Source organism: Paramisgurnus dabryanus, chromosome 10 (genome assembly GCF_030506205.2).
Source record: "Paramisgurnus dabryanus chromosome 10, PD_genome_1.1, whole genome shotgun sequence".
Lineage (NCBI taxonomy): Eukaryota > Metazoa > Chordata > Actinopteri > Cypriniformes > Cobitidae > Paramisgurnus > Paramisgurnus dabryanus.
This window is the reverse complement of record NC_133346.1, coordinates 24,400,538-24,421,615: the sequence shown is the minus strand read 5'-3', so window position 1 is coordinate 24,421,615 and position 21,078 is coordinate 24,400,538. Positions and strand designations below refer to the sequence as shown.

The 21,078-nt window shown below is 38.1% G+C and overlaps 3 protein-coding genes across 3 annotated transcripts; 2 read left to right on the top strand and 1 right to left on the bottom strand.

Moving 5' to 3' along the window:
• Window positions 1-1,808: 1,808 nt before the first annotated feature.
• parm1 (prostate androgen-regulated mucin-like protein 1) lies at window positions 1,809-8,921 on the bottom strand. Its single transcript, XM_065290209.2, has 4 exons — window positions 8,789-8,921; window positions 7,701-8,315; window positions 6,857-6,935; window positions 1,809-4,170 (listed from the first exon to the last, which is right to left on the bottom strand). The coding sequence occupies exons 1-4, from the start codon at window positions 8,817-8,819 to the stop codon at window positions 4,089-4,091; spliced, it is 807 nt and encodes a 268-aa protein (XP_065146281.1). The 5' UTR covers window positions 8,820-8,921; the 3' UTR covers window positions 1,809-4,088.
• A 7,619-nt stretch (window positions 8,922-16,540) lies between these two features.
• cldn23.2 (claudin 23.2) lies at window positions 16,541-18,657 on the top strand. Its single transcript, XM_065290211.2, has one exon. It carries the CDS (start codon window positions 16,844-16,846, stop codon window positions 17,609-17,611), a length of 768 nt encoding a protein of 255 aa, XP_065146283.1. The 5' UTR covers window positions 16,541-16,843; the 3' UTR covers window positions 17,612-18,657.
• A 444-nt stretch (window positions 18,658-19,101) lies between these two features.
• Window positions 19,102-20,810, top strand: cldn23.1 (claudin 23.1). Its single transcript, XM_065290741.1, has one exon. It carries the CDS (start codon window positions 19,223-19,225, stop codon window positions 20,033-20,035), a length of 813 nt encoding a protein of 270 aa, XP_065146813.1. The 5' UTR covers window positions 19,102-19,222; the 3' UTR covers window positions 20,036-20,810.
• Window positions 20,811-21,078: the final 268 nt, after the last annotated feature.

The window sequence follows — 21,078 nt, the reverse complement described above, 5'->3', positions numbered from 1 at the left end:
ATAGGACTCTTCCTCATTTACATAAACAAAGTGATATCGATTGGTTAGATACGATCTAAACCAGGCTAACGCCTGACCACTGATGCCAACATAGTTTTCTAGTCTATTGAGTAGGATTCTGATGACATGAGGGAACTAAGGTTACAGCAGTAACCAAGATGTTGTGTCAATGCTGTGACTCTAAGGATCCCTATACAAAATGGCACAGTCAGCTGAACTGTGTTATGTGTTTTGGTGGTGCAAATGCAAGCAGGTTATAGTGTGGATCTTGCTACATATGGAGCTCTTAAAGGGTACCTAAAATTGAATAAGTGGATTAAAAAAGTTGAGGTTGTCTTTACCGAATTAAGTTCTTTGTTTCCCATGCTTACAGTTTCTTACCCGTTCTTCTTTAAATTCTACTTTAACAAGCATTACATCACTTTCGTAAACAGAAAGTATTATTAATTTATAAAAATTTATTGTTCCATAGAACAAAATGTCCAGTGCACAATGATGTAAAAATAATCAGAGGGAGATACTGACCTCTGCTGGTTCTGTCATACAAATGTGTTTCTTCACAAATTGTATACAGTGAAAGTAAATATTGTTATTCCATATATTATCATTCAATAAAACACAGTATATTTTATAGTACAAGCTAGACATTTAGCACTAAAGGACTAGTAAGCAGATCCACTACGGGTCGGGTGGTTCTTCGCCTCTATGTCGTGCATTAAAACCCTTTAATGCATGGCTAGCCATGGATTATCCCTTTTTTATTCAGTCTTTACAAACTTACATTATGATTATCTGAGTGCATATCTGTTTTGCTAATCTATTTCAAGTCATAAGAAAGTGAGCTTGTATTTCATGATGCCATTGGAATTTTAAGCAATTTTTATAAAGATGTATGATTAACAATACAAACAAGTGATACAAATATAGCAGATCAGTGAAATGTATTATACTACATTGTTATTAGAACAAATAAATACTACAAATAATAAAAAATATTGTGTATTCTGCTTAACAAATTTTGTTCCAACTTATAAATTACAAATATTTAAACATAACTGGATGTTTATAAATATATTAAACTGGCCAATCATAAACAATGATATATATGTATAAAACACACACACTTTAGCCTGGTTTTCACAGTTATTTAATTAGCAGTTATATGTAATAAACATAAAAAATAATTAGTGAAGGATAATATGGGTACTGTATGTTGCGTGACTATTTCACGCATGGACCAGCGTGACAATGTCACGCTTTGCCGCGTTTGAGCGTGAGCATGTCACGCTTTCTGTTTGTGTCACTGTCACGTATTGGTTACTCAACTTTTTTGTCCTAATTTCTTACCATTGTCGCTTCGGTTTAGGGTTAGATTTACATAAAATGACACCCTTACCTAAACAATCTAACCCCAACGTCAGGTGACAATTGGTTAAAGTTTAGAAAATATAAAAGAATAAGTATTGTATCTTTTTTTTTATAAACCAATACTTAAAGTGACAAATACTTAAAGTGACATATAACACAAGCACCAAATCTAACCCTAAACCGAAGCGACAATGGTTTGAAAATAGGACAAAAAAGTTAAGTAACCAATACGTGACAGTGACACAAACAGAAAAGCGTGACATGCTCACGCTCAAACGCGGCAAAGCGTGACATTGTCACGCTGGTCCATGCGTGAAATAGTCACGCATTTTCGTGATATAGGGTTGGTATGTGATTATATAAATAATGACATTATACTGTACCTATAAAATTTGTCTTTAGATCTGTATCTTTTAAACAATGAAAGCTGAACCTAAACAAATGGGTTATAAAATGGTGAAGTGGAGAGAATTATAGTGGTTTGGTAGCACAGTTTAATGCTCTATCGTCACAGCAGTTCGCTTTCAGCTTGGGTTACTGAAAAAACTACTCATTGTCGGCCTAGTTACAACAAGAGCTCAGTTAATAAAGCACTATGAGCATATGACAATACATTATTGGCCATCACATTATAAAAAGCATACCTGGATTCGACAAGCATACTTCTCAGGTGTTGTTACACAAACAGATAATGGCATTTAAACAGTTTGAATAGGCAAGCAACATATTAAAATGAGAATTGCTTAGTTCTACCTCTATAGATCCAGTCATTTGTGCTAATAAACTATTTGCTAAAATGTTGGTAGACTTTAAAAATGGCTGGGTTATTTTTAAACCATTTTGGGTAAATATTGGAAAGAACACACTGAAATGTATTTAATGCTGGGTTGTTTTAAACCAACTACTGGGTTATTAGCAACTGCATGGGTTCATGATTGTATAACAAAAACCCAACAGTGGGTCATTGTAACCCAGCACATGGTCTGTCCAATATATACCCATGGGTTAAAGTAACGTTTAAGAGTGTATGTCACACTGATTGGGGAGGGTCCAAATAAGTCTTCCAAACTTCACATATTGCAGAACTTTCTGTTTCACTTTGGTTTATGAAAAGGCCAACTTAATTTGTGATCTATTGACCGAGCGTACCAAAGGTTTTTAACTACCGATTGACATTTGTATGTGAAATTTAACCCTTTAGTTAAAGTTAAAGCTACTAATTTGGTTTAAATAAACTTTGATTCACTTTCCCTTAAATTATTTTTTATACATTACGCATTACAACTGATAAACACAATTTATTACATACTGAAGACTTACAGCGAAACCTGCTGTGTACAAATGTGCTTTTTTCAAAGCAAAATGAGGTCAGGGTCTGTTAATCAAGGTCAAGTAGACTACACACAAAACATGATTGATTTTCTCACATCTAAATCCATTGATAAAAAAATGATTCATTGTAATAATAATATAATTTTTAAATAAACTATATGCTGTCTATATCTTTTTAATCACAGTGACAGAAGTATAGCAAACCGCAGATTGATTTAGCAGTTGGTCCATTTTAAGAATGTAACCCATGTGTTAGTAAGACAGGGAAAAATATTAATCTATACAAATTATTATTAATAATAATAAGCATGATTATTTTGCAAATATAAGACTAGTTCTACATTCAGTCGCCACTGCTCAAGAAACAGAGACCCATATCCTCATTTGGTTTGTGTCAACGTTGCAGCTAAACTTTCTGCATAAACAGGAAACAGTGGGTTGAACAGGTAACAAAAACGCGGGGGCAGCTGCAACAAGAGTTGCAGTTTAAAACAGTTTAAAAATACATTTTTCTGACTAAAAATAAATGAACAGTTACTGCAGCACTCCTGGACAAACCAAAACACCAGATGTTTGGCAAATATGCCTCATCCGACCATTTGCATGTTGGCTTATTTTAAGTCTCTAATAACAGTCTTGACTGTTTAAATGCTTAATTACATGATGCTTGATGGTCCCTGCCATTACAAAGACAAGAGGATAAAAACTCAGATGCATCTGCTAAAGAATAAGGCTAAAGAAACGTTAAGTTAACAAAAGGACTGACTTCAGATGAAAAGTGGCCACAGCTGAGCAGAGAACAATAATTATGGGATATGATAGGGTTAGTAACCCTGTCAATAAAATGTGACCCTGCCTGTTTTCAAAGCTAAAGCTTAAGTCGTTTTTTTATTCTTTATTTACTGTTTTCTACATAAAATCATCCTACATAATGTAAAAAACATTATATAATATTGATATCTTTAGCATTGACTGAGTAAGGTCATGCAAAGATTGATGGCTGAAATCAAACATTGATTTAGTAGGGTTCTTTAAAGAAGAAGAAAATATAAAGAAACATGTTTTGTGCATTATACAGGCATTATAACTGCAAATAGCAAATAAATAAATCTACTTCTAATACACATGAATGTCAACACGTTTTGGACATTACTTTAAATTTTACAACTTTGAAAGGCTTCAAACACCTTCATACAAAAACTTCAAAATACAATCAGTCATATCTAGGTTCTGACACATTCTGATTCTGACAGATTATCTAACAGAGTTTTGAATATTTTGGGGGACACTACAGAATCTCATGTTACCAAATTCATTAATCAGGACAGATGTATGTTCTTCCTTCAGAAATGAATCATTCAGCTGTACTTCTACATTAACTTCCTCATTCAGCCATCAAACATTGGGTTGAAAAAATTCCCCATAGAGCTGTGATCGGTATCATCCAAAAGGCGTCCATAAGAAGACCGTCTGCAACACACACATGTCATTTGATTACTAACAATTCTTAAAGCTAAAGTAGGAGTGTGACATAGCCCCATAAGCAGGGCTGTGATTAGAAGGCAATCACAGGCATATCCTCATATAGAGCTATCACATAACCACAAGAACGATATTTTGTTTATTAACAGTTTGATGGTTTAAGTGTGTAGAAGAATCAAAAACAACAACGAAGTATCTTTGCTGAGCTACTTCCTCCCACCATGGAATCAAAGCACAGGATGACAGGTAACCATTTTAGCTGTTTGTTTTGAATGTCATAACTGACTACCCCAGGCTTGATTTTTCAATGCACATGATAGATGCGGACAGAGTGTGCTGTTGCAGGCAGTATTCTAATCACACACTATATATTCATCAGGATACGTGTCAAACACAAGTTGGTATAGCATTTAAAGTCTGTATTAATAATTAGTCCCAGACTGCAGTAGATTCTGCCACCCTGGAGTCTACTGCTGTATGGGGTGGAAAATAAGGGCACTATATGTTTGCAGCCCCCAATTTAACAGGAAAAAAGGATGCACTGTCACTGTTCTAAAGCCAACCCATTCTCACCAAAAAGCGTACAAATGACAAGCAGTGTGATTATCGTGCAATAGATACGCCAAATTCCGATTTTGCGTGCATATGATACGCCAGTCCTTCCCATTCACTTATATGGCGAATCGTTTTGTGACGTTTTATTTATTGTTTTCTCATTTGTTTTCTGTTTTTTTTACCATTTTCGCTTGGGTTTAGGGTTAGAACAACTTTTTGTTATATAAAAATGACATCCTAACCCAAACCCCAACTCTAACCCCAACTCCAAGCGACCATGGCTTAAATATAGATAAAAGCTTAGAGAAACCTGTATATTAAATAACCTGCTTAAACAAATGTGAAATCTAACCCTAAACCCAAGCGAAAATGGTTTAAAAAACAGAAAACAAATGAGAAAACAATAAATAAAACGTCACGAAACGATTCGCCATATAAGTGAATGGGAAGGACTGGCGTATCATATGCACGCAAAATCGGAATTTGGCGTATCTATTGCACGATAATCACACTGCGTGTCATTTGTACGCATCTTGGTGAGAACGGGTTGCAAGAGGAGAGTGATGTTGGTGATCACTAATGACTGATTTCAATATTCTAATTTATTTTAGTACTTATTCACTTTTTTTAATTGTTTGGGACATAAATAAACACACTATGGGCACTATTTTATCGATCTAAGCGCACGGTCTGAAGCGCACGTAGCACTTAGGGCGAATTCACTTTTGCTAGTTTAAAAAAAAAAAAACGTTTGGGAACATTTGTGTAGTGTACTACACAAAGGGCCCTATTTTAACGATCTAAGCGCATTGTCTAAAGCGCACAGCACAACGTCTAAATGGGCGTGTCCGAATCCACTTTTGCTAATTTAACGACGGGAAAAATGGTTTTTGCGCCGAGCGCATGGTCGAAAAGGGTAGGTCCTATTGTAATGGGAGTATTTTGGGCGTAACGTGCAGTAAACCAATGAGAGTCACAGCTCTCATCCCCTTTAAAAGCCGGTTGCGCTGGCGCTTTGTCTAATCCCTATTTAGATGACAGACTTTGTAAACTGAAAAACTAAGTGGAGGAAGAAGATCCCCAGTTTAAGATTAATGTTAAATAATTGTGTTGTTTTTCACTTGTATTGAAATTGTTATTTTTTTTATTAAAACCTTTAAAACCCATTTTCTTTTAGTCATGGAAGTAAAAAGCAGGCTTGTAATTGCTTTAAATGTATGGCTATCCAATATCATCAAAAAATAATTTACAAGTATGTAAGATAAGGTTTGTACTCTAAAAATACTTTATTTGTAACAAACAGGAGATAAAGAATTTACAAACGGCTCTCCTCGTTTCAGCACTTTGGACAGCGGTTTTTTTAGCAAAGAGTTTTTTTAAGCATTACTTAAAAATGTTTCTCATCCCACCATATCCACAGGTACAGAGTAATCATATACAATAAATCCGTGAGGTAGCATTAAAAAAAAAAACATTTAAAAACAGATGCATTTGTTTAAAGCAAAGCATTTATTTACTTACCAGGCTGCAGGTGAAGCAGCTCTTTGCGCCTTCTAACGTCTCATAATTAGTCCTCATTTATGTCCAAGAGACTCAATAATAATCTTTTACATTCAATCCTTTAATCTTTCATATTTAAAAGCATTTTTGTGCTGCTGCGCATTATGTACCTTGTGATAAGCAAACCCGCGATGTCCTCCCGTGTATAGGCGCATTTTACTAATGCGCTCTTTAAATAACATAAAACACATTGCGCCATTGACTTTGGACTTTAGACCAGGTTTTGTTGGTCAATGGCGTAGTCTATTTTAGTTGCCTCAAAATAGCAACGCGCCAACAATGCGCCTGAACACACCTCGTTTTCAGACCAGAACGCCCATGGGCGCAAAAGGGGGCGCAAATGCATTTGCTATTTAAACAACGCGGCGCTAAACGTGAAAATTAGGGTGGAAACTAGCGAAAGACACTTGCGTCGCGCATTGCGCTGCATTGCGCCGGGTGTAAGATAGAGCCCAAAGACTTCAGATTTATTTATTTGTCCTGTTAAGTTTGAGGTGAGATACAACCCAAGAGATAACGCGAATACTTTAGATTCACGAGAAATACAACATCCACTTACCGCATTTTGAAGTAGTATGCTCCACCAAGTAAGATTAGTACAATGGCGATAAAGCCTATAACGATGGCAGCTACACTTCCTAATAGAGAAAACATTTTGTTAGATGAATCATACATGACATACAGCCACACATGGCCTACTACATTTTTGCTTTCCATTATTATACATATTATACACACTTTGTGATAAAATTATCTTTCTTTAAAATAGTTAAGACAAAGATAACAAAACTTTAAACATTACAACGATCAAACTAAAAATATGTGTACTGTACATACTGTACTTTCAAGCAATAGACATTTAGGCTTATGTATGAACTGGGTCTCTAAATTCTGACCTTATCACATAGATTGATATGACTACTAAATATGATGCATCGTTCCTCAAGAAAAGGGTGCAATCTAGACTGGGAGCAAAGTGCACACATCACCTTTTCTTAGATGCTTATGATGCTTTATAAGAAAAGGTGAGAAAACTGGTAATGATTCAGTCAGTTACTGTATTAAATATTAACTTCAGAATCAGTGATTTGAATCTGTACTAGTTAACAAATCCAGTAACTAAAACACCTGATTTACTTACATTTTAGAAAAGTAAAGAATTTAAACTTTGCAATATTATACAGCAGTATTAATTTCATTGTAAAATGTCTTTAAGCTGAAATATTTGTAAAGTCCTAAATATGGACACTTTTCTTATGAACCAATCAATTAGTTCGAGGTAAATTAGACCTTGGGATGTCTGTCTTTTTTAAACATTAAAGAAATACATACATTCTTAGGTCTGTGGGCCAGTGTAAATTTAGAACAAATGATATATCTATAGTTATTTCAACAATACATACCTGAGCTCAGAGCCTGTGGATCCTTTTTATGTTGTCCATGATTGATTTGATGTTGCCTTGTAAATGTTTTTTTAGTTGATGATTGTGGCTTAGCAGACGACACCAACACTTTAAAAGTAGAAGGCATCAGTTTTGTCATCCTTGTTGCTGTAGATTTTGTAATTTTTCCGCTTGTTATAACTGCCTTTGTGCTTTCAGTTTTCAAGATCTCAGCTTTAGTCACAATACTGGAAGTGAGAGTTTTCAACGAATTGGTCACATTGGGTGCACTGGTGATCGCTGTTGCTGTAGAGGTAGAATTTACATCAGAGGTTGAAATGGGCATTGTGTTTGCTACTGTTGTCATCTCCACAGGGTCTGACGTTGAGTTGTTTATAGTGTTCATGGTGGAATTTTCAGTTGATTTGTTTGCAGTTGTAGAAAAACCGATCATGGAAACCGTAGAGACCGATTCATTTGTCTTGTATGGACTCGTATGTACACTGGATGTGTTTAAATGTGGAGGTGATGTTAGTGATGCTGTTGTTGCAACTGCGGCAGCTGTTTTTACTGAGGATACTTCTGCATTAGTTGTTGTGGATGCATTCACTGTAGAAAGTCCAAAAATCACCCACCCTTGATGTCAAACAGACACATACATATCACCAACACGAACAAAGGCCAGTTAATTCACTAAAGTGCAACAACACACACCATTAGCATCATGAGCGTCATAATAATAACCAAAATTTTAAAGTACCCTATTGTACAGCAGATCAAGTGAATATTTAAGACTCTGTCTGTGAAAACCAGGCAAAAGTCTTGTAATCTAATTAAGAGTTTAGGAGCATTAAAGTTTTAATTTACTGGTTTCAAGATTTCAATGGCCTTACTTAGTATTAAAGAAGGTTTATATATATATACAGAATGTTTACATAACAGAAAAAAGTAAATGATAACAATGATATTAGCTGGCTGTCGTGGTTTATAAATAGACACACTCAAAAGTACTTACTAGCCTACATATGTGCAATGTCATTTGTGCATTTAAGCATTATATTTATTATATTATTTACACTGTAAAATGTAAGCAATTATTATAAACGTACCTGCTATTATTAAAATCATTGAAACGTTCATTTTACTTCTTTTCCTCTTTATAACGTCGTGTCTGTTTAACGGTCTCTCACTCCTTCCTCCTTGCACATGTAAACGAAAAGGAAATTACACGCAATGACATGACATGACATGAGCGCGCAGAGCACGCCTCTGGTCGACGGTGCCCTCTAACGTTATGCTTACTTAGCCTACGCTTTTAATCTTAATTTCACAGAGGTGTAACGTAGTGAAGTATTTTATCAGAGTGTTTTCTTTGGCAATGAAATAAGTGCTTTCTAATCTTTGAGAAAAAGCGTCTATGTAAACGGCAAAGTTTTCTATACATTCCGATGCATAATATTGTACATTTCATTTCACTACATTTAATAACTACAAGTTATTATTTTACCTTCAATAACAAGTGTCCTACATTAAAAATGTAGAATAAATATGAAATGTAATGTTAAAAGTATTATGCTGTAGTAAATAAAAAGAACACTCTAATAAAGTACACATGAAAAATATACTTGATTAAAGTAAAAATACATGAGTATGCCTTCTTTACATCTCGGTGATATTATAATTCGTCATTACAAAGAATTCTCTTTTTTAGCACCAAAAAACATTTGTAAGGGCATAAATTATTCTGTCATGTCATAGAGTATTAGTTTCCGCTCAAATGCTTACCACATCTACTTATGTACAAACATCGATATTTTTATCTGATGATCGGCCCCTAATAAGTATTATATAATTCGACATTAATCCCAACATGAGTCGGATTTTATTTATTTAGACTACTTAAACAGCAGTTGTATTTGAAATAGGCCTACTGTATTGTTCCTCCTCTGTAAAAAGTAGGAGAATCGATAGTTTTTAAAAAATCAAATGCTATTAATGCTCTTCTTTTAAGTATATAAAAGTTTATATTACAATAAAATAGGAGTTATATATAAAATAACTAAACTGTCTCTCATTAATCAGTAAAATCTCCTGTCCCATTATCAACACTTTTAGTTTTCTCGTCAATATTGTAAGGTTTAACATCAATTCTGCTGGGTTATTATCCAATGCTGGGTAAATATTTGACAGAACAAATATATAGAACAAATATTATTAAATAAATCTATTCTGGGTTGTTTCAGGTGTTCTGTCCAATATTTACCAAGCATTGGATATAAATAACCCAGCAGAATTTAATGTGTTATGTCTAACCAAACTAAACCGAACTAAACTAAACTAAACTAATACAGTAACTAAACTAAACTAAACTAATACAGTATACTGTATCTGTATATACAGATACAGTATAAATGTAAAATAATGGCGTTATGGCATATATTTACCGCCAGATGGCAGAAAATCTAATTAATAAATGTGAATATACAGTACAGTGCCTTGCATATCTACAGTATATAATTGAAGATTTTATATTTTATAATGAAATTGAATGACTGTTTATCGTCTATAAAAATAATAAGGAAATCAACCATACATTGTTTTGTGGTTGTGTTTAACTTTAGGGTAATAGATTAAATCTTTTACATGGTGAATTGTTTTTTTAAGATTATCCTTGAACAAACTTGATGGAGAAGCTTAAGTCAGTAAGCGAGTAATCAAATTTTTGATTTTCTTAATATTAATATTTTTATTTGTTTGACTACATTCTTTGCAGGTTTGGACACCAGTGGAGGACCTAAACCATTACAGAAACTCTACTGTTAATAAATCGTCTTACACTAAAACACTAATAAATTAGAACAAGACACTTTATTCAGCTTGCCCCAGACTCTTACTTTGTACAATACATAAAAAATTATTTAAAAAAATCTACTTTTTTTAAAATTCTTAAAAAGGTATTTGTTTCTAAGTAAAAATAGGGATGAGAACAACATGCGTTGTCATTTTGTTATTTTAACAAGAAATGCCAAGACTAATGATCAGGTTTATCTTCATTCCAAACTACATTCTATGATGATCTGGCAAACTGTGCAACATGTACGTATATGTAACAATATGGGTGCAGCTCAATATGAGCAGAGGGCATGTTGACTTTGGATTGGATCTGCTGTTTTCCTTCTGTAAAAACTTTCTTTAACTCTATACTTTCTTCATTATTTATTAATAACATATTTGACAGAAACACTAGCTAAATGTAATTTACATTTGACTTCACACAGATAGTGTTCTAATAACTAAAAATGGAGCTCCCCTAATTCAACTTGCCTTTTTCTGTAAATATTTATCTGTGTCAGGATTTGGGTAAACACAAAACACGAACCCAGATGCGGACGTAACAAAAAAGGAATTTATTACAAAACAGGGGAAAAAACAGGAAAACAAAACCCACGAGGGGGCAAAACAAGACAAGGGAAGACAACACTAAACTAACACTAAACTTAACAAAAACTAACAATAACTTTCAACACATTAAACAGATCAAGACTTAAATATATACAAAACTTACTGGAACCGACAGGGCAAGAAACAAGCATGGGACAAGGCATGAAACAAGACGAACGTGCAATGGACGACAAACACAAGGACTCTTAAATAGGGAGAAAGTAAATTACATACACCTGAAAATAATTACAAGTGAGGGATCGGGGAAAAAGTGACGAGACCCGGGAAATGCGTGGTCGGAATAAACCAATACTACAACCACACATTTCCCACATAGAACATATGTACTGTCAGAACCCTGCCATGCTAAACTAGATCTAAATACCAACAGGATCAGGCAGGATTCTGACAGTACGCCCCCCTCCAAAAGGCGGCTACTAGATGCCTTCGAAGGGGGAACACTAAACATGGGACAAGACCGACTGACAGACAGAGAACATCCAAGAAAACATAACAAATAACATTAAGGGCAAACAAGACAGAATTACAAACGGGTTAGGGTGGGATAACAAAAATAATAAACAAGGGAGGGGGGGTGGGGGAACAACAGAGTTCATAGGGGGTGGTCCAGGGTGGGAGGGTGGGGAAAGAGTCTGGGTGGACTTCGGGAGAGTCCAGGGAAAGTTCTGGCCGAGATTGGCAAAACCTGGCTGGGTTGGCGCTGGCTGCGCCCACGGCTGGGGTTGCGCTTGCTGCGCGGTCACGGCTGGGGTTGCGCTGGCTGCGCCCACGGCTGGGGTTGCGCTGACGTCTGAGTCCGCGCCTCTGTGCGCTCTGGCGGCTGCGTCGGCGCCTCTGTGCGCTCTGGCGGCTGCGTCGGCGGCTCTGTGCGCTCGGGCGGCTGCGTCGGCGGCTCTGGGCGCTCGGGCGGCTGCGTCGGCGGCTCTGGGCGCTCGGGCGGCTGCGTCGGCGGCTCTGGGCGCTCGGGCGGCTGCGTCGGCGGCTCTGGGCGCTCGGGCGGCTGCGTCGGCGGCTCTGGGCGCTCGGGCGGCTGCGTCGGCGGCTCTGGGCGCTCGGGCGGCTGCGTCGGCGGCTCTGGGCGCTCGGGCGGCTGCGTCGGCGGCTCTGGGCGCTCGGGCGGCTGCGTCGGCGGCTCTGGGCGCTCGGGCGGCTGCGTCGGCGGCTCTGGGCGCTCGGGCGGCTGCGTCGGCGGCTCTGGGCGCTCGGGCGGCTGCGTCGGCGGCTCTGGGCGCTCGGGCGGCTGCGTCGGCGGCTCTGGGCGCTCGGGCGGCTGCGTCGGCGGCTCTGGGCGCTCGGGCGGCTGCGTCGGCGGCTCTGGGCGCTCGGGCGGCTGCGTCGGCGGCTCTGGGCGCTCGGGCGGCTGCGTCGGCGGCTCTGGGCGCTCGGGCGGCTGCGTCGGCGGCTCTGGGCGCTCGGGCGGCTGCGTCGGCGGCTCTGGGCGCTCGGGCGGCTGCGTCGGCGGCTCTGGGCGCTCGGGCGGCTGCGTCGGCGGCTCTGGGCGCTCGGGCGGCTGCGTCGGCGGCTCTGGGCGCTCGGGCGGCTGCGTCGGCGGCTCTGGGCGCTCGGGCGGCTGCGTCGGCGGCTCTGGGCGCTCGGGCGGCTGCGTCGGCGGCTCTGGGCGCTCGGGCGGCTCTGGGCGCTCGGGCGGCTGCGTCGGCGGCTCTGGGCGCTCGGGCGGCTGCGTCGGCGGCTCTGGATGCTCTGGCGGCTGAACCAGACTCCCCTTCCTCCTGTTCTTCCTTCGGGGTCGCGGAGCAGATAGAGGATGTGGTGGTGCTCTTAAGTCGGAGGAGGACCCCCCAGATGAAGACTCCCAGGAGATCCTCCTCTCACGCTTCCCTCGAAGGGACAGAGGCGGGGAGCGGCTCTCTGGAGCCGGAGGAGAGAGTTCAGGGTCGCCGAACCCCCACATGCCAACGGTCCTTCCCTCTCGGATGGACGAGAGTCGATGGGGTTCGGCGGTTCGGGTCGGGTTCCGCCTGGTGTTGACCTCGGGTCCGCATACGAGCGGGTCAAAAAACTCGTAACCCGACTCGTATGCGGGGCGGCAACCCTTTCCCCGTCTCGCCAGGCGAGTACCGGTGAACATGTCCGCTGGGTTCTTTTATGGCACGTTCGTTCTGTCAGGATTTGGGTAAACACAAAAAACGAACCCAGATGCGGACGTAACAAAAAAGGAATTTATTACAAAACAGGGGAAAAAACAGGAAAACAAAACCCACGAGGGGGCAAAACAAGACAAGGGAAGACAACACTAAACTAACACTAAACTTAACAAAAACTAACAATAACTTTCAACACATTAAACAGATCAAGACTTAAATATATACAAAACTTACTGGAACCGACAGGGCAAGAAACAAGCATGGGACAAGGCATGAAACAAGACGAACGTGCAATGGACGACAAACACAAGGACTCTTAAATAGGGAGAAAGTAAATTACATACACCTGAAAATAATTACAAGTAAGGGATCGGGGAAAAAGTGACGAGACCCGGGAAATGCGTGGTCGGAATAAACCAATACTACAACCACACATTTCCCACATAGAACATATGTACTGTCAGAACCCTGCCATGCTAAACTAGATCTAAATACCAACAGGATCAGGCAGGATTCTGACAATCTGTGTCTGTCTGTCTATTTATTTTTCAGTGATGTTGTGTTTATAGTTTCAGGTGCACCTTTCTACATATCATTTGTGAAATGATGCAATAGGCCTTACCTTACAAAACATATTTCAACACTGCCATCATGATTCAAGAGTTTATTTTTAACTATGTTAAAGTCTTTTATTTATCTTGTACATGCATTGCATACATATGTCTGCACTGGTCTATGTTCAATATTTTTTTTTTATATTGGCACAGTAAATGTTTTAAAATGTTAAAATATAATGACTAACTTTTCATGATGGATTTTTAGTTTAAAAGTAAACTTTGGTAGTAGTAAGTTACAAATAGTTTTATCAGCAAGCTTTTCAAACTGTTTAAAATGCATCTGGCAGAAAATTGCCTAGATGAACTTGGGACAGTAATACGTTGTAAACTGCAGCCTCCCTTTGGCTAAAGAGGATTAGTTACAGAAAAAATGCCAGCACCATGGTATGACCATTACAGCTACAAAAGATATGTAGATGGAAATCTGTAGTCTGCGCTGCAAAGATTGAGGGTGTGTTTATTTATTCTCTGTAACAGCATTTTGATTTTATGTAACATTATGCCTATCACCAACCTTGTGTTTAAACCTTGCACTGCTCAGCTGCAAGACATTAAATTGGACCCAAAAGTTTTTAAACCAGCCTAATATTATACATAATTACCATAAGCTTACAGTACCTTTTCAACCAAGGGAAAGGTTACATTCTTCTGTAGATAAGGATTGGGTTATTTACCACTAAATCGGACCTGACATTTTTAATCTTAGATACAATTCTGAATCATCTTTTAATGCTTTTTCTTTTAACCTAAAAGTAGATTGCAGCTGTAATATGTCAGAGAAGAACTGGCCGGCTAAGCCTATTATTTCTCACACGTTTTTTTTCTGCATTTATACATCATTGGAGTTTTGATTCCTTGCCACTCATTCTCTACAGTATGCATGTTACACTCCTGTTCTTATTTATTTTTTAAGTGAAGAGCTTTCACCGCAATACTCCTGTCTTGCCTTTAGAGCAGATGGTGTCAGGCTGGTAGCCTTTAAACTTAACATTCTGTATCAATCAAGATCTATGCAATCCAGATACGATGATAAACAAAGGGGCCGGGCCAAAGGTCAAATGTTGACACTTGTGCTCCTCCAATTCTAAAGAGTAAAGCGTATATAGAGGAGGGGTTATTCGAGGAAGCAGAGAAAGCAAACTGAGTGCCAAGCAAGTTCTTGAGGTATTTTTTCTCCTTTCTTTTCCCCTCTTTGATAATTGTTATTAGAAGTTTGCACAAGCACACTTAAGAGTTCTGTGAAAAGTATTTGCCACCTCCTGATTTTGTATTTTTGCATATTTGCATACACTTAAATGATTCAGATATTCAAGCTAATTTTACACAAAGATAACACAAGAAAATATAAAATGTACTTTTTAAGTCATGATTTTATTTATTCGGGGAAAAGGCATCCAAACCAATCTGTCCCTTTGTGAAAAAAATAATTGCCCATAAACCTAATAACTAGTTGTGCCACCCTTAGCGGCAACAACTGCAGTTAGTCAAACGGAGTCTTTCACATTGCATTTGAGGAATTTAAGCCCACTCTTTCTTTTTAAAATTGTTTTAATTCAGCCAAATGAGTTTTTGTTTATTTATGCCAGCTTATAGACTAGATAAGTGCTCTGTTTTGAGCTCCCCCTGATTTCAGGGTCATTCCCCTCAGTGGGCAGCCTCACCATAAGTCCTATACCGAATATCAGTGTTAAGTGGTTGTGGCGCTCTGCTCAGCAGGCTCCCCTTGGCTTGAAAGTTTGTTGGATTAACCCTTTGTGGTCTGACCCATCTGGGACACTGGCAGAGGTTTTGACATGCTCTTACATTTGGTCTTTTTGCAATTGCTTAAAACATTTTAATGGTTAATATCGCATAACACTGTGTTTAGCACAAACTAATAAACATGTATGTTTGTATTTTAAGGACTTATGTTTATGCATGGTTAGTAAAAATATATTTTAAAAGTTGCAGAAAAAGGCCAAGGAACACTATTAAACCAAAAAACTGGATCTTGTAGAATTGAAAATTGCTACAAAAGATTTTACATGACAAACATTTTACACACTTATTCGCATGAAACAATATATTGATTTAACTTTTTTAAGACACTTTTAGTTGCGTAAGGCAATAGTAAGGGAGTATAAATGGTCATAAACATTGATGTGATTCATGGCCGAGGAGATAAAGACCCAGAGTTTAAGTTGATTCCACTTTAAAGGGGAAACAACACATTAAAGCGTGCCCCCATGTTTTTAAGATCCCAGGGAGTTGTGTTTATAGCAATTGGTAGCCTTCCCTTATTATATGATGTTTTAGTGCTTGTTAAATAGGTACTGCATTGAAATTAAGTACCTACTGAGCGAGTATGCGGTTTCGGACGCAGCCAAAGTCTTCAGTCTTCTCTCTATTTAGAAACCAATTACAATCGTACAGACAAATATTTTTACTGTTAGTATTGCTAATAAACATGTATTTTGCAATAATATTCTATATATTTTCATTTTACTTATGTCACTATTGTCTGTACTGATACATGACTACATAGGCTATGTATAGGGTATGTATTTGCTGTAAAGCTTCTTTAAACAATGCAACATTTTAAAAAGAGCTAAAGAAATTTAAAATATATATATATTGAAAATATTGATTATCGTCTTGTTTATAAATGACAAAAATACTAAATAATAAAATAAAACTCAGCGAAAAATGAGAAATCAGTTTCAGGCACCTTTACCAACATAAAACGTGGCGTCACTTTTGTGGGCGGAGCCCACAGTTTTGACTGACTCGTCACAACGCAGGTGTCGAAACCTGGAGTGGTTTTGATGTTAACAAACATAGACTGTCATGTGACTTGACATAACAATGGAGGAATTTTATCAGGTCCTCCCTTCAGAGAGTTTCTCCCATGTTTCTTTTTACACTGTGAGTGTTTGAAAAGTTTTACGGAAAACAAAGACATTAATTCCAAATCTTGAGATCGGCAGTTACTATCTCTATCATGAGAACACCTGGGATTTTTATTTGCGGTTTGGTGCTCGCACCATGCGGGTTGATTTTAGATCTGGCAAGCACCGTGGCACCGAGCTGGCGAACCATCAATAATATCGCCGGAGAATCCACTGATATGGTTTTACAGCAGGGAATTTGGGACATTTGCAAGACATTTACATCATCCCGGGATATACAATGTGGCCAACCGGATACGCAATATTTTAACACCCAGATCATTAAAATAGCTCAGGGTTTGATGTTGGCATCACTTATACTTAATGTCATAGCCATTGGCGTGGCATCCGCTGGAGTCCGATGTTGGACCGATAAACCACGATGGACAGTGGCTGGGATCGGGGGTCTTCTCATCTTCATCTCAGGGGTCCTCGCCATCATCGCAGTGTCGTGGTATACTCACATCATGACCTCAATTTCTTCTCCGTCAACCGACATTCGTGTCGGATATTGCTTAGTTTTGGGCTTCATCGGCGGTATCTTGGAAATGATCGGAGGTTTGGTGATGTCCATCGGGTTATGTTGGCGTTGTGGTGATCGCTCCCGTCGGGAAAGGCCGAAGACAGACGTGGTAAAGTCCACCCGCGACCCACATCCACTCCATAGAGTTACAGTTCCGAGTGTGAGCAGCATTAGTAGCTCCAGCAGTGTCCCTTATTACTCCAAAGATGTAGATATGGACTTTCCCAGATCCAAGAGACAGATAGACACTAGACCTGTGAACACTTACGGGGCAAGACCATACGATTCAGATTTGTAAACAAGGACATTTACAATGAAAAAATAAGGGCAAAAAAAGGAAACACCAAAAAAAAAATGCTATGGTTATAATGGGATTTGTATTGGTGTTGATGTAAACTATACCTAATGGTCTATAATATGTTAGGTTTGGATGTTACAGTATCTGCCTCATGGGAACCAATAGAACACAATGAAATCCTACTGAACCGGTTTTAATGATAGATTAAAATAGTAAGTTAAGGGTTCATAATGGTAAAATTTAATTCCAGTTTCTGGATGTTTCTGTTGTTTTGTGATGGGGTGGTAACCAACATTTTGCCAAATGCCAGAGTTTCTACAGATTATGCTTTTTTGTAAGTTTTCAGGTTAATGTTCAAATTTCTTTTCAAAAATTATATATTTTTTTCATGATGCCCATGTAACCACAGTTTTAGTGTGAGTATAACTAATGGGCTTTACAAGTAATTTAAACTACTATTTAAATCTTGACTTGCAATGAGTTGCTGTAACTTAAAAAGTCAAAATTGCTTAACTTATAATGTACAAACATGATCTTAAGATTTATTGATCACATATTCCATGATTTGTCATGTAAAAAATCAGCTTTTAGGCACAGTTAACAATGTTAATATCTGTAAAGGAACTGAACACAATTTAGACTTTTTGTAGAACTGAGCTGTTCTGAAATATGTAATTTATCAGAAATCTTTTGAGTTTGTAAAATGATATCTACTATAAAAGCAAATTATGTAGTAAAGGAAATGCAATGCATGTTGGTAATAACATTTCCCATGTTGACGAGACAGTTGAAAAACATTTGTAGTTTGGGGTGCATGGTGTTATGTATCCATGTATCTGACCTGTACCTGAACTTGTTTTGTTGAAACACATACCCTGTTTATTTTTCTGTTTATGATTGGCAATGTGATGGCTGACAGTAGAAATGTGGCATTCTTAAACACATTATTTATACTGAAATCAAGTAATTTATTATTAAAATAAATTTTATTTTTAATAATGATTAGTGAAGCTTAATGTGTCCATGTGCTGAATTTAATCACGATATTTAGGCTAAGGATAATTAAAAAATAATGAAGTGTTTTTGTTGTCTTCTTTTAGTTTTACAGTACATAATTTTTATAATTTTCTTCTCTTTATTAGTTTATTTTAATTTTATCTTAGGTAAGGTCTCAACATAAATAATATCAAACCATTATTTTGGTCGCAATTATTGTAGAAAGTTACATTAGAATCAACAACAATGTGCTAGTGTATGTGTGTGAAAATAATATTACCTGTCCTAATTTAAGATTTTAAAAACCAACACATGAATCTATCTCTAGAAAACAACCAACCTTATGCAAATGTACTTTTGACTCGAAACCTCCTAAATAGCCATTGTGAACTACTTTTTCACCTGTTTATCATCTAGTCTTGCATACTGGAATTACAGGTATGACTGAAAGAGTGGCATGCAGTTCAAACCAGTTTAAGTGAACCAGACATTCAGAGCATACTCCTCTTAAGATGCTAATCAGAAAGATCAACCTCCTACAAGTTTCAGTATGTTTCTTAAGCAGCAACCAAACTTCATTCCCTTCAGAACGAGACAGAAGCTGTAGACTCAACCATGAGAACTCCAGGGATCCTGATATTCGGCTTGGTCATGGCACCCTGTGGATGGATCCTGGACCTGGTCAGCACAGTTGCACCCAACTGGCGCACCATTAACAACCTTGCTAATGAACCTACAGACCTGGTGGTGGAGCAGGGCATTTGGGACATCTGCAACATCTTTACAACATCAAGAACACAACAGTGTAACCTTAGAAGCAATGACCAAACATATTTTAACAATCAGATAATATCGATAGCTCAAGGAATGATGATCGCATCCTTGATTGTAACCGCGGTTGGTCTGGCTGTGGCAACTCCTGGGGTCAGATGCTGGAAAGAAAAACCCAGATGGATGCTGGCTGCCTTTGGTGGTCTCCTTATCTTCTGCTCTGGAGTTCTGGCCATCATTCCCATTGCATGGTACACCTACCTGCTAACCAGCCTTAACTCCACCTCAGTGAAAAGAGATCCGGCAAAAGCAGATGACATTCGTGTGGGATACTGTATTGTTCTGGGCTACATTGGAGGTATCATGGAGATCCTTGGGGGCTTTGTGATGTTTCTTGGGATAATCTCCTGCTGTGGAGGTCGGAACCGTGGAGAAAAGCCTCAAACCAACGCAGGCAGAGCAACATTTAGACCAAGGCCTGTCCCGAGGGTCAACCTACCTAGAAGCTACAATGTAGGCAGTGAAAGAAGCAGTGTACCGTACTCTAAAAAGTCACTGGATGATGACCTTGACTTCCCACGAGCTAAACAAGGAGGGAGGGACAGGGGGTCTGTCAATACATCATACAGTAGCAGACCTTACGACGCTGATCTGTAAAATTCCACACCTAATGATGCATTATTTGTGTACCATGGGAATAAATATATAAGACCTGATGGCTGTTTAAACAATGTGTGTGAACACTCTTGGTACATGACAAACAACTTGTTACACCAGTCTTTTTCCTACTATTGCAAAAACTTTGAGTGTTTACAAGAGTCATTCATTGTGTCTGAAGTTGGACTTTAAAAAAAAAAAAAAAAAAAAAAAACGAGGATTTAAGCTTGGAATTATTGAATAACCAAAATATGACCCCCAGTTAAGAGAAGGTTGAGAGTAATTTTACAATAATGCTGCAAGTCTTTTATAAAGTTTGAATACAAATAATTGTGCAATATTTTCTTCACTGTGTAAATAAAATGTATTTGTTTTCAAAAGACATTAACATGTAATACAACCTAAACATAGTCATACGGTTATAATGACTGATCTTTAGTCATGTGGTATAACCAGTTATACAGGTTTAGTTTTTTCTAAAAAGCCTTGTTACATGTGGGCCATGTTTGAATTAGCAGGTGATCCATTAGCCATATGAACTGAACTTTATTCTCAAAATGTGTTTTTGGATCAAAATAGGGCATGAAGTTGTGTGTAAATTAAGTCATTCTAAAACCATATAAAATAATTTTCAGATAAAAGAATAAGATCATGATATATTTTTCCACTGTATGGATCAACAGGTCTGTGTGCTTTTTGAATGTTTTATCCTTTGTGATCTCTTTGTAACTGTTCCATTTGCATTTTTAATAAATTACTATTTATTAAAACCAAACACTGTTGTCAATCTGTGTTGATAACTAAAACCAGTGAGTTACCTTAAAGGATTTCCTTCAACTTAAGTAGATTTATTTTATCTATTATCCCTCTTCAGTTGTGAGAGATGGCAGAGTACATTTAAAATATGTTTTTTTAAATATGTCATTATTATGCTAATCCACAGCAAACATCATATAGGGCCGGTTTCCCAGACAGACCTTATCCTAGTCCCAGACTAAAATGCATGTTTGAGTTCTGACATATTTTAACATTTATCAGTGCCA

What these genes read in the sequence shown, in the direction of transcription:
- cldn23.1 (XM_065290741.1), top strand. Translation starts at nt 19,223, where the DNA reads ATGAGAACTCCAGGGATCCTGATATTCGGCTTGGTCATGGCACCCTGT.
- parm1 (XM_065290209.2), bottom strand. Translation starts at nt 8,819, where the DNA reads ATGAACGTTTCAATGATTTTAATAATAGCAG. An exon ending in AATGATTTTAATAATAGCAG is followed by an intron (nt 8,316 to 8,788) that starts GTACGTTTATAA and finishes TTTGACATCAAG; the next exon opens with GGTGGGTGATTTTTGGACTT. An exon ending in GCATACTACTTCAAAATGCG is followed by an intron (nt 4,171 to 6,856) that starts GTAAGTGGATGT and finishes TGTGTGTTGCAG; the next exon opens with ACGGTCTTCTTATGGACGCC.
- cldn23.2 (XM_065290211.2), top strand. Translation starts at nt 16,844, where the DNA reads ATGAGAACACCTGGGATTTTTATTTGCGGTTTGGTGCTCGCACCATGC.